The 13,793-nt window shown below is 37.3% G+C and overlaps 1 protein-coding gene and 1 pseudogene across 6 annotated transcripts in view; both read right to left on the bottom strand.

Annotated features, from left to right (window-relative positions):
* The window catches only part of POLR3B (RNA polymerase III subunit B), a 150,690-nt gene that overhangs the window by 115,994 nt on the left and 20,903 nt on the right, over positions 1-13,793 (bottom strand). For all 6 annotated transcript variants that reach the window (XM_077168610.1, XM_077168605.1, XM_077168608.1 and 3 more), the window contains one exon: positions 11,950-12,050. In XM_077168610.1, the coding sequence (XP_077024725.1) occupies positions 11,950-12,050 (101 nt within the window). The remainder of the gene's footprint in view (positions 1-11,949; positions 12,051-13,793) is intronic.
* LOC143689530 (S-adenosylmethionine decarboxylase proenzyme 1 pseudogene) lies at positions 9,350-11,081 on the bottom strand (annotated as a pseudogene).

Below are 13,793 nucleotides of genomic sequence, written 5' to 3'. Positions count from 1 at the left end.
AAGATTTAACACACCGATCCCAGTAATTGATAGGACAAACAGATCAAATCAATGAGGATATGTGACATCTGAACAGCACCATTAACAAAGCTGATCTAAAGGGAAAACACAGAACTGGAGAGAATACTCCTATTTCCAAACACACATGGAACATCTATGAAAATAAACAGGTCCCAACAAAATTCCAAAAATTGATGTAAAATCCCAATTTGGAAATTTTTAAGTAGTCTTCTAAATAAAAGAAATCATATGGAAAGATAGGGGTAGCAATATCCTCATTTTACATAAAGGGAAATAAAGATACTGACTAAACTTATGGAATAGGAAATAAAGATATTAAAGTTACAACAATAACTAAAGAATTAAAAACAAGAAGCAAAAGTTGGAAGAGCAAGGGAGAAGGAGAGTGGGTCATGGAGGTAAACTAATCTGCATCTTTCATATTAAGGTATCAATAAATAGTGTCTAAAATTGATGTATCAAGAAATAAAAGCATACGCACAGCATTATTATAGATGTAATAACCCCAGAAGGAAGAACAGAAAAAGTTAAGGATAAGGAATGGGACTAGGGATAAGGAAGGGGAGGGAGAAAGGCTATTGCTCTGCATCAAATGTTCTTATGTACTACTTGATTTGTTATCAAGTGCAAATATTATTTTGACTAAAATCTTTTTTTTTACTTCAAAAAAATAATTAAAAGAGATAATATATGTAATTTAGATAGTACATGACACGGTAAACACTCTAATTTAATAGAGGTCATTTTTATGAAAGTGGGCTAACAAATGGTTCATATATAAGAAAGAGAAGCACTCATCTTAATGATAGAAAGGCAAACAAAGACTAATAGTCCTGCGAAAAACAAAGATTAATATTTTAATATATCTACTTATTTTTCCATCTGAAGAATAAGGAAAGAAACAATACAATCCTTCCTTTCAGGGAAATAAAGGGAAGGATTTGTTAAACCTGTTGTTCCTTTGACTTCACTATTCTAGCACTTACCAAATTGTGCCACCATTACTTATGTCTACCTTCCCTTGTGGGTGTAAATTAATGTCAGCCAATAGGAGTTGGATTTTGTGTATCTTCTATTCACCTGAGTACCCAGTATACTGCACAGCAAGTGACAGGCAATTAGTGCACATCTATTGAATGACTGATGTTTATTAAGCAATTAGGACTTTTTTTTAATTAAGCAAACTTTTATTGAAGCATAAATCATGGTACAGAAATGCATTTCAACTGATTTAAATCCAAAACCATGAAGGGAGAATTTATGGTATCAAAATTTCCCCTCCAAGCTACAGATTTAGAATAGTATCCAATCTACAGTTTTCATTTTCTAGGTTTATTTCCATATAAATTTGTGCACTTTATCAACACTAGGCAGAATTCTACTTTTTTAAAAAACTCAGACCCCAAGCCAACTAAAATCATCACATCTGCTGGAATAATGTTCAAGAACAAAATCCATTGTGAGTAATGGTCCTCAGGAAACCAAAGCTACAAAATATTAAGTCCTATGCTACTTACAGAATCAAACTGATTACCCATTCACTGAATGCTTCTTCAATAAAACTTGCAACAATGTGCTTAAAATATAAAAACAGTGTTCTAACCACCTGATTTCAAACCAAGTGGATTTTGTTTAGAAACTTCTAAAAAAGGTGTTTCATCTATAAACATGGAAGGAACAAAACACCATGGCACCAATCCAGAAAGAATAAAAAAGGATAAGAAATACAAAATTTAGATGGCTTCACTGTTCACTCAGATTCCAAAATTCCACAGAATTTGCTAAAAAAGATGTCTACACTCTTGACTACCTATATTTCTTGTCATTTCCCATTGACTAGTTTGTAATTTCATGTTATGTTTTATGAATAGCATTCTGTTTCACTGTGAAAACCTGAATAAACTGGACAACTACCATCCTAAGCAGTCACTTTGTTTATCCTATCAAATCACGGCGAAAGGAACACCAGCGAGAAGAGCAGGTGAAGCCAGAACACTATAACATGCATCACAAAGTTTCAGAACTTCGAGTCTTAGGAGAAAAAAGACATTAATTCTGCTCTGAACCAAAGCCTTTAGTGTGTTATTAATGGAAATTAGTGGAAATAATTGCTAAAGGAAACGTTAAAAGTGAGTGATCCAAGCTGAACTGACTTACCCAAATTCAGGACAACTTTTAAGTGAAATTGCCCTGCTAATAAGTTTTGTGATAAACAATATTTATACTACTTAGCAAGTTAGTAAAGGCATGGTACTCACGATAAGCTAATCACATTTACTGATTTACTAAGGAACATGGCATGGTTTAAGATTTCCACACAATTCTGCGCATGTACTCTAATCTCAAGTTATAATACTTAGTCACCATTACCCAATGAAAAGACCAAATTCACCTGACCTTAAAATAAAACGTCCCCTTTCCCTCTAGAATATAAGATTACTATAAACCGTGTGATCGTGAGAACCTTGTGTCTGATGCTCCTTTTGTCTATCTTGTCAAGAGACAAGTAGAACATATGGAGTGAAAATAGATAAGGGGGGAACAAATGTTGAAGTAAGTTTGGTTTGAAATCCTGGTGATAGATGAAGGTGAGGGGTAAGGGGTATGGTATGTATAATCGTTTTTTCTTTCTCTGTTATCGTTTTATTTCTTTATCTGTTGTTTTTGTTTCTTTTTCTGAATTGATGCAAATGTTCTAAGAAACGATGATATGCAACTATGTGATGATATTAAGAATTTCTGATTGTACATGTAGAACGGAATGATATGCTGATGTTTTTGTTTGTTCTTAATTTTTTTAAATTAATAAATAAATAAATTTTTAAAAAGATTACTACAAGCCCACAGTATAACAGTGTATTGCTTTATTTGGGGGGTCAGGAGAAGGAACTCCATGGTAAGGACTACCAATGGAGGGAGCAATAATGTTAAAATAATTCTCAAAATGAATAACTACAATCATTTTCTTAAGAGGACTTGACTTGTAGAAGAAAAACTTTGTTAATGCAAAAAACATCTCTATGAAGTAAAAAGTGGTTTCAATACCATTAGTAGAGAATACATCCTAGAAACTGGAGGTAACTGGATGTAAAATTGAGGCAGTAATTTTTTTTTTTGCTCAAGCATGTTTTTTTTTATTAATTAAAAAAATTAACTAAAAAAACATTTAGAAATCATTCCATTCCACATATACAATCAGTAATTCTTAATATCATCACATAGTTGCATATTCATCATTTCTTAGTACATTTGCATCGACCTACAAAAAGAAATAAAAAGACAACAGAAAAAGAAATAACACGATAATAGAGAGAAAAAGAAAAAGAAAAAAAACAAACAAAAAACTATACCTCACATGCAGCTTCATTCAATGTTTTAACATAATTACATTACAATTAGGTAGTATTGTGCTGTCCATTTCTGAGTTTTTGTATCCAGTCCTGTTGCACAGTCTGTATCCCTTCAGCTCCAATTACCCATTATCTTACCCTATTTCTATCTCCTGATGGTCTCTGTTGCCAATGACATATTCCAAGTTTATTCACTAATGTCGGTTCCTATCAGTGAGACCATACAGTATTTGTCCTTTAGTTTTTGGCTAGTCTCACTCAGCATAATGGTCTCTAGGTCCATCCATGTTATTACATGCTTCATAAGTTCATTCTGTCTTAGAGCTGCATAATATTCCATTGTATGTATATACCACAGTTTGTTTAGCCACTCGTCTGTTGATGGACATTTTGGTTGTTTCCATCTCTTTGCAATTGTAAATAATGCTGCTATAAACATTGGTGTGCAAGTGTCCGTTTGTGTCTTTGCCCTTAAATCCTCTGAGTAGATACCTAGCAATGAATGGTATTGCTGGGTCATATTGCAGTTCTACATTCAGCTTTTTGAGGAACCGCCAAACTGCCTTTCACAGTGGTTGCACCATTTGACATTCCCACCAACAGTGGATAAGTGTGCCTGTTTCTCCACATCCTCTCCAGCACTTGTCATTTTCTGTTTTGTTGATAATGGGCATTCTGCTGGGTGTGAGATGATATCTCATTGTAGTTTTGATTTGCATTTCTCTAATGGCCAGGGACATTGAGCATCTCTTCATGTGCCTTTTGGCCATTTGTATTTCCTCTTCTGAGAAGTGTCTGTTCAAGTCTTTCCCCCATTTTGTAATTGGATTGGCTGCTTTTTGTTGTTGAGTTGAACAATCTCTTTATAAATTCTGGATACTAGACCTTTATCTGATATGTCGTTTCCAAATATTGTCTCCCATTGTGTAGGCTGTCTTTCTACTTTCTTGATGAAGTTCTTTGATGCACAAAAGTGTTTAATTTTGAGGAGCTCCCATTTCTTTCTTTCTTTCTTCAGTGCTCTTGCTTTAGGTGTAAGGTCCATAAAACCGCCTCCAATTATAAGATTTATAAGATATCTCCCAACATTTTCCTCTAACTGTTTTATGGTCTTAGACCTAATGTTTAGATCTTTGATCCATTTTGAGTTAACTTTTGTATAAGGTGTGAAATACGGGTCTTCTTTCATTCTTTCGCATATGGATATCCAGTTCTCAGGCACCATTTATTGAAGAGACTGTTCTGTCCCAGGTGAGTTGGCTTGACTGCCTTATCAAAGATCAAATGTCCATAGATGAGAAGGTCTATATCTGAGCACTCTATTCGATTCCATTGTTTGATATATCTATCTTTATGCCAGTACCATGCTGTTTTGACCACTGTGGCTTCATAATATGCCTTAAAGTCAGGCAGCATGAGACCTCCAGCTTCGTTTTTTTCCCTCAAGATACTTTTAGCAATTTGGGGCACCCTGCCCTTCCAGATGAATTTGCTTATTGGTTTTTCTATTTCTGAAAAATAAGTTGTTGGGATTTTGACTGGTATTGCATTGAATCTGTAAAACAATTTAGGAAGAATTGACATCTTAACTATATTTAGTCTTCCAATCCATGAACATTGTATGCCCTTCCATCTATTTAGGTCTTCTGTGATTTCTTTTAACAGTTTTTTGTAGTTTTCTTTGTATAGGCTTTTTGTCTCTTTAGTTAAATTTATTCCTAAGTATTTTATTCTTTTAGTTGCAATTGTAAATGAAATTCGTTTCTTGATTTCCCCTCACCTTGTTCATTGCTAGTGTATAGAAACACTACAGATTTTTGAATGTTGATCTTGTAACCTGCTACTTTGCTGTAATCGTTTATTAGCTCTAGTAGTTTTGCTGTGGATTTTTCAGGGTTTTCGACATATAGTATCATATCATTTGCAAACAGTGATAGTTTTCCTTCTTCCTTTCCAATTTTGATGCCTTGTATTTCTTTTTCTTGTCTAATTGCTCTGGCTAGAACTTCCAACACGATGTTGAATAACAGTGGTGATAGTGGACATCCTTGTCTTGTTCCTGATCTTAGGGGGAAAGTTTTCAGTTTTTTCCCATTGAGGATGATATTAGCTGTGGGTTTTTCATATATTCCCTTTATCATTTTAAGGAAGTTCCCTTGTATTCCTATCCTTTGAAGTGTTTTCAACAGGAAAGGATGTTGAATCTTGTCAAATGCCTTCTCTGCATCCATTGAGATGATCATGTGATTTTTCTGCTTTGATTTGTTGATATGGTGTATTACATTAATTGATTTTCTTATGTTGAACCATCCTTGCATACCTGGGATGAATCCTACTTGGTCATGATGTATAATTCTTTCAATGTGTTGCTGGATTCGATTTGCTAGAATTTTGTTGAGGATTTTTGCATCTATATTCATGGGAGAGATTGGTCTGTAGTTTTCTTTTTTTGTAATATCTTTGTCTGGTTTTGGTATGAGGGTGATGTTGGCTTCATAGAATGAATTAGGTAGCTTTCCCTCCACTTCAATTTTTTTGAAGAGTTTGAGCAGGGTTGGTACTAATTCTTTCTGGAATGTTTGGTAGAATTCACATGTGAAGCTGTCTGGTCCTGGACTTTTCTTATTGGGAAGCTTTTGAATGACTGATTCGATTACTTTACTTGTGATTGGTTTGTTCAGGTCATCCATTTCTTCTTGAGTCAAAGTTGGTTGTTCATGCCTTTCTAGGAATTTGTCCATTTCATCTACATTGTTGTATTTATTAGCATAAAGTTGTTGATAGTATCCTGTTATTACCTCCTTTATTTCTGTGAGGTCAGTGATTATGTCTCCTCTTCCATTTCTGATCTTATTTATTTGCATCCTCTCTCTTCTTCTTTTTGTCAATCTTGCTAAGGGCCCATCAATCTTGTTCATTTTCTCACAGAACCAACTTCTGGTCTTATTGATTTTCTCAATTGTTTTCATGTTCTCAATTTCATTTATTTCTGCGCTAATCTTTGTTATTTCTTTCCTTTTGCTTGCTTTGGGAGTAGTTTGCTGTTCTTTCTCCAGTTCTTCCAAGTGGACAGTTAATTCCTGAATTTTCGCCCTATCTTCTTTTTTGATATAGGCATTTAGGGCAATAAATTTCCCTCTTAGCACTGCCTTTGCTGTGTCCCATAGGTTTTGATTTGTTGTGTTTTCATTTTCATTCACCTCAAGATATTTACTAATTTCTCTTGTAATTTCTTCCTTGACCCACTGGTTGTTTAGGAGTGTGTTGTTGAGCCTCCACGTATTTGTGAATTTTCTGGCACTCTGCCTATTATTGATTTCCAACTTCATTCCTTTATGATCTGAGAAAGTGTTGTGTATGATTTCAGTCTTCTTAAATTTGTTGAGACTTGCTTTGTGACCCAGCATATGGTCTATCTTTAAGAATGATCCATGAGCACTTGAGAAAAAGGTGTATCCTGCTGTTGTGGGATGTAATGTCCTATAAATGTCTGTTAAGTGTAGTTCATTTATTGTAATATTCAAATTCTCTGTTTCTTTATTGATCTTCTGTCTAGATGTTCTGTCCATTGATGAGAGTGGGGATTTGAAGTCTCCAACTATTATGGTAGATGTGTCTATTTCCCTTTTCAGTATTTGCAGTGTATGCCTCACATATTTTGGGGCAATCTGGTTCGGTGCGTAAATATTTATGATTGTTATGTCTTCTTGTTGAATTGTTCCTTTTAATAGTACATAGTATCTTTCTTTGTCTCTTTTAACAGTTTTACATTTGAAGTCTAATTTGTTGGATATTAGTATAGCTACTCCTGCTCTTTTCTGGTTGTTATTTGCATGAAATATCTTTTCCCAACCTTTCACTTTCAACCTATGTTTATCTTTGGGTCTAAGATGTGTTTCCTGTAGACAGCATATAGAAGGATCCTGTTTTTTAATCCATTCTGCCAGTCTATGTCTTTTGATTGGGGAATTCAGTCCATTAACATTTAGTGTTATTACTGTTTGGGTAATACTTTCCTCTACCATTTTGCCTTTTGTATTATATATATCATATCTAATTTTCCTTCTTTCTACACTCTTCTCCACACCTCTCTCTTCTGTCTTTTCGTATCTGTCTCTAGTGCTCCCTTTAGTATTTCTTGCAGAGCTGGTCTCTTGGTCACAAATTCATTTTTGAAGGACAATTTTGCTGCATATAGAATTCTTGGTTGGCAGTTTTTCTCTTTTAGTAATTTAAATATATCACCCCACTGTCTTCTTGCCTCCATGGTTTCTGCTGAGAAATTTACAGATAGTCTTATTGGGTTCCCCTTGTATGTGATGGATTGTTTTTCTATTGCTGCTTTCAAGATCCTCTCTTTCTCTTTGACCTCTGACATTCTAACTAGTAAGTGTCTTGGAGAATGCCTATTTGGATCTATTCTCTTTGGGGTGCGCTACACTTCTTGGATCTGTAATTTTAGGTCTTTCATAAGAGTTGGGAAATTTTCAGTGATAATTTCTTCCATTAGTTTTTCTCCTCCTTTTCCCTTCTCTTCTCCTTCTGGGACACCCACAACACGTATATTTGTGTGCTTCATATTATCCTTCAATTCCCTGAGCCCCTGCTCAATTTTTTCCATTCTTTTCCCTATAGTTTCTGTTTCTTTTTGGATTTCAGATGTTCCATCCTCCAGTTCACTAATTCTAATCTCTTCTCTTGAAATCTACCATTGTAGGTTTCCATTGTTTTTTTTCATCTCTTCTACTGTAACTTTCATCCCCATAAGTTCCGTGATTTGTTTTTTCAGACTTTGCATTTCTTCTTTTTGTTCATTCCTTGCCTTCTTTATATCCTCCCTCAATTCATTGATTTGGCTTGTGATCAGGTTTTCCATGTCTGTTCATACTTTCTGAATTAGTTGTTTCAACTCCTGTATCTCATTTGATTTGTTCCTTTGACTGGTTCATATCTTCAATTTTCCTGGTGTGATTTGTTATTTTTTGCTGGTGTCTAAACATTTAATTACCTTAGTGAGTTTATTCTGGAGATTGCTTTCACTTATCTTACCTAGGGTTTTCTTGCTAGATGAGTTTGTTGTCTATCTGTTCATTGACCTTCAGTTTAGCCTTTTCTGGTCCTCTAGCTTAAGTTTTGTTTAACAGAGGGTAAATTTTCAATTCTTATTTTCTTGTTTCTTGTCCTGCTTGTAAGGTGCCTTTTCCCTCCCTACCCTTAGAAGGGTCTACATAGGTATTACAGACTCCAGCCGGGTTTTCCTGGACTAAGCTGGCCTTCTTTGGTGGGGAGGAATCACCTGCATCAGTTTTCCCTGAGTGTGAGACCCAGCAGGTTGAAAGACTTTCCTGTGAAGTCTCTGGGCTCTGTTTTTCTTATCCTGCCCAGTATGTGGTGCTTGTCTGTCTGCGGGTCCCACCAGCAAATATGTTGTGGCTCCTTTAACTTTGGAAGGCTCTCCCTGCTGGGGGCATGGTGGAGACAGAGGAAAGGTTGTAGGCTGGTTTTAATGGATTCAAATTATGAAGCCCTGGGATCTGAATTCCTTGACAGAGGGATTCCACCTGAGTTGGACTTCACCCCTCCCGTGGGGAAGGTTCAGGTGGTAGACAGCCCTGAAAGCAGCCTGCTTCTGCGTTTGGGGCAGTTGCAGCCTGTGTAATCCCGGCGCTGAGTCCAGACGCAACCAAGCCTCCGTAGAAACAGCCGCAGAAGGCTCTGTTTCGTCCCCTTTCCTCTTTTTCAGTTAGCCCAATAGGCGACTTCCACGTTGATCAGTTTCACCTGAGCTGGGGGCCTATTTTTAGTAGTCAGAATTTGTTTGTTAATGCCACTATTGGTGTTTGGTTGGACTCAGTCCCTGCTACTGTTGGAGACTCTTTCCTTTCCCTCCGGGAAGCCACGTGTGGGGGAGGGGCGTCGGTCACCGCGGCTTGGGGAACTCACTATTCCGAGACTTGCAGCAGGTCCGGGAAGCCGCCTGTGGGGGAGGGGTGCCGGCCGCCGGCCGCTGCGGCTTGGGGAAGTGAGTGCGGCTCGGGGAACTCACTGTTGCCAAGTTTCGCAGCCGGTCCAGCTGGTCTAGACTGTGGTACGCTGTGTGTCTGGTCTGTGTCGTGGCTCCGGGAGCTGTTCTGTACTGTTTCTGGTTATTTAGTAGTTGCTCTGGAGGACGAACTGAAGCGCGCGCACCTTTCTAAGCTGCCATCTTGGCCCCTGAGGCAGTAATTTAACAGAACAGTCCTAGATGGTTAGGCTGAGGTCAACACCTAATGAGGACAAAAGCCTTGTCTGTGGGGAATTTTGGATGGTATCTGGAGAACTATTATACTATACAAAAACCAAACTGAATTGTTTTCACAACTGTTGTGAAGTTTCTTACAGTAAAAGGGTTTTTCTACATGCACTTCAATTACACAGCAAGAGTGGCATAAAGTACCTAAAAAGAGAAGACAGCATTCATGCAAGATACCTAATTCCTTCATATAATAATGCATATAACAATTTAAAGTGATTACACTATGGTCACCACTCGGGCTTCCTGCAACTACCAGGTGGTGGTTATGGAAAGCATGATCCCTGGTATCAATATCTAGAAAGCAGCCACCACCTTCTCTGTGTGTTCTCTTTTCTCATAAACAACCTTGCTATTGTTGCTGATTCTTAACAAAGTTGGTAAAAACAAAGTTGTAATCATTGAACACAGTACTCTGACAATCAAGATGTTTAAAACCTTCAATTTTCTGAGGGGAAGAAATCACTGTGCAACATTGAGAACTTCGATTTACAAACAAGGAGGCCACACATTTTCCTGGCTTGAAGACCTCCACAACTTTCCTGATCAGGTCAGCATAGGAGGTCTGACTTAAATTTGTTTCAAAGCTAACATAAGAAAATTCTGGTTCTGGAGTGATTTGAATAGTTCAATAAGCTCCATCCAATTTCATTTCATTCATCGAATACCCACAAGGATGAACAGTGTAGCTTCAATGACAGAACCTGGTATTAGGTCACGAATTTCACTCTCAGCGTGACATCCTTTGCAATAACACCATCCTTCATGTAGAATTGGTCCATAACTATTGGGTCAAGCTCACTTATCAGAGTTTCCAGGGTTTGATCTGGGTGACTAATTACACAATCCTTTGGGAAATCCAGAATATACAAGTACCAGTAGTCAGAATTTATCAGTCCCATACAATATGCTGCTACATATGGGAAAACTGCATTAAGAAACTCTATTTCTTCCTGGAAATTCCAGGTACCCTTGGCGAAAAGGCTTCACAAAATTCTTAAAAGAATAAAAGAAGCTTTAAATTGAGTTAAACCCACCATAATCCACAGCAGGCTTCAACGGGGGAAACAGTACTTTCACTTAGAGGGTTGTACTACATGTCTTCAAAATGAAAAGTGTCTTGGAGACAAACATGCTACTTTCACTGAGTATATAAGCTCCCTGCTTGTCAGTTTTTATCACACTTATGATTGAACATTGCACATCCTTCAAAAGTACGTCCCCAAGGGATGATGTGATAATCCCCAGATCCTTTGTTTATATCAGGCTACTGTCAGGAGAAGCAAACCTTCAGCAGCTTCTTAGTCCTTTTGATAAAAATGTGCAGCTTCCATCACTGTGAGATTAGTGAACAACCAACAACCGGAGAAAATCAACTAAATTAAATCTTTTTTCCCACTGCTGTGGATTGTTCCAGCTGTGTTCAGCTTCCTTTTTTGCTAAAATTTTATACTAACTTAAAAAAAAAAAGAATAAATAAAATCTTTCCAGCTTTTTTTGTGAGCAAAAGTTAAATGTGAGTCTGTTGGAAATAAGAGGCAGAAACGGTTCTGCTTCCCCGTTACAGAGAGTAGAGCAAGTGCTACCTAACGTCACCAGCCATACTGTGCAAGCCACAATTAGTACTTTTGAGGGGGTAAAAAAAACAAACATTTGGGCAGGAATTATTTGGACTAACTGTAAAGTCCAACACCATTATTAAACTCATATTGTGAATTCGTCCATCTCTACAGGAGAATCCATGTATTCCCCTAATGAGGAAAAGCAGGTGCAAAAGTATTAGCTGATATGGTACCTATTTCTAGATTTGCTCCAAGCGGATATATAATTTCTCCCTTAAAGAGTACTACACTGGAAACAGTTAAACTTCCAGAAAAAACACAACAGAAAATATACAGGGCATCCTGCAAGAACACCACCCTAGGAGAGTTCACTTAAGAGTTTGTTTGAGAGTCCCTCAAGCAGCACTGAAATAGAATGCTCTTACCTAATAACAGTTTTCCTTATAGCTTGGAGTTGTAGAAGGAAATGAAAGCACTCTCCTAACTTTACAGAAAAGGTTTCTATAACAAAATCATAACAACCATGACAATGTGTGGGATACTGCTCTAAGTGCTTTACATGCGTGAACACTGGATCCATAAAATAAGGCCACGAAGTAGGTACCATTTGCCTCATGGTTCAACTGAGGAAATGGGGAAAAGAGAACATTAGTAACCTGCTCAAAGTTACACTGCAGAGCTGGAATTCAGATAGTCTGGCTCCAACATGGACAGCATGTCTCACCTGCCAATGGGTAAGGCATTGCGGATGATCCTCTGGCTGCCGCGGGTATATTCGATGTCCACTGTAATGGGGGCAGAGTACGTCATGTCCCTCAAGCGGCACTGAAATAGAATCAATTACTGCTCTTCAGCTCTGGAAAAGAAAGGGTCCTGACAGCTTCAAAGACCTCTGATCTCTCCTCCCTGGAGCTATACCATCTTCTCAGGCTGCCTCCTCCTGGAGAGGAATAATGCTGCAGATTTGTTAAATATCTCCACAGCCGCCCTGCCCCTGCCAGCCTGGAAATGGAACTATAAATCAGGTACTGATTTTCTTCTCACTGATCTGACACCATTACTAGTCTACTTCCATATCGTTAATGCAATTAGACTGTTCTTTGCAAACTGGGTCCATGGAAAATAATCAATTTGGCCAGGGTTGTTGTTCAAATCAGCTAACAACCAGTATAAAAATTAACTGAAATGCATAAATACACATACATATCAAAAGCAAAATTTAAACTGTACTCCCATTTATATTCCAAATAAACTATAAACTATATTATAAAGCTCCAGACCACATGATAGAAGTTATAGTGCAAACTATTCATCAAGTCATTGTAATAATTTCCAAACTCCCTGTGGATTTTTAGAAATTATTAGTATGTGCTTTATTTAACTAGTTAAATGATGCCCCTGCTTGAGCCATGATAGAGACAGGAAACCCCACCAAAATCTTCTGATGACTTCTCCATCATATTGATGATCACTGGGTGGTTTGTAGCCTCAAAAAGAGATTCTCTCCGAATATCAATAATACAATTCATGGCGGTGAATCCTCTCTGGCTTTTATTGAACTAAATGTAGTTAGATTTATAATTATTCTAGCCTTTATAACCATGTGAAATTTTCAAATATTAAATATTTCTATCATTGACCAAATCCTAAGAATTGTTTCTGTTGTATTTAGGCCCACTTTCCTCCTTCAGGCCAGACCAAAGGCAGGATGGCATGGGCATTAAGACACAGACTATGCTGCCTCAGTTCAAATCCCAGCTCTTCCATTGAAGTTTTAAAATCCCTTTCTGCACCCCAGACTCCTCTTATATAAAATCGGGATGAGAATGACACTTTTAATTCTCAAAAGTGTAAACACATATTTTAGAATGCTGCCTGATACAGAATACTATATAATGTCTTATTTTCATTAGTAAAATTAATGTAATACCCAGAACAGGCAAAACCCAGTAAGTTTTAGCAAACTCATCCTTTTAAAGGAAATTAAATCCAACAGATGTGGTACAAATGAACCTACTCCATGGGTCCCAAACTGTGCCTTGGGCCCCACCTATCCTCAGCCTCTCTCCTGTCAAAGGAATACATTATGCTGGCAGAGCCTGCAGCTGCTGCGTCCTATGGCTGTCCACATGCTTCTCTCCCACTCTCCCATCTTTCCAAGAATCAAAGCCCTCTGAGAAATCTTTGAGCCCTCTCTATCTATTTGCAATAATACCTGTATATTTTCTTCATCAACAGAAGACTAGTCATAATAATAATTATAACATAATCAGCCTTTGTAAATGACTTCAAATTACGTGGTCTTCTCCCTTCTCTGAACTCAGTAAAGTAGCTTAGAAAATGACTTGGAAATTGCCAATGGGCTGCCTAGTTCTTGAAAACCTGGAAAGATCTAGAAAAATGGAATGGGGAGGGTGACCAAAATGGGGCACAAATTTCCCAATTTTCCATAGTCTTCACCACCACTTTCTATTCATTAAATTTCACATCTTTATCTTACCTATCTGGTCCTTCCAGGTATTTGTGTTTCTCTTTCGTGTGTTTTGCTATTTTAATCTCTCTACAAGA

Source organism: Tamandua tetradactyla, chromosome 7, assembly GCF_023851605.1.
Source record: "Tamandua tetradactyla isolate mTamTet1 chromosome 7, mTamTet1.pri, whole genome shotgun sequence".
NCBI lineage: Eukaryota > Metazoa > Chordata > Mammalia > Pilosa > Myrmecophagidae > Tamandua > Tamandua tetradactyla.
This window is presented reverse-complemented; position numbering and strand designations above follow the sequence as displayed.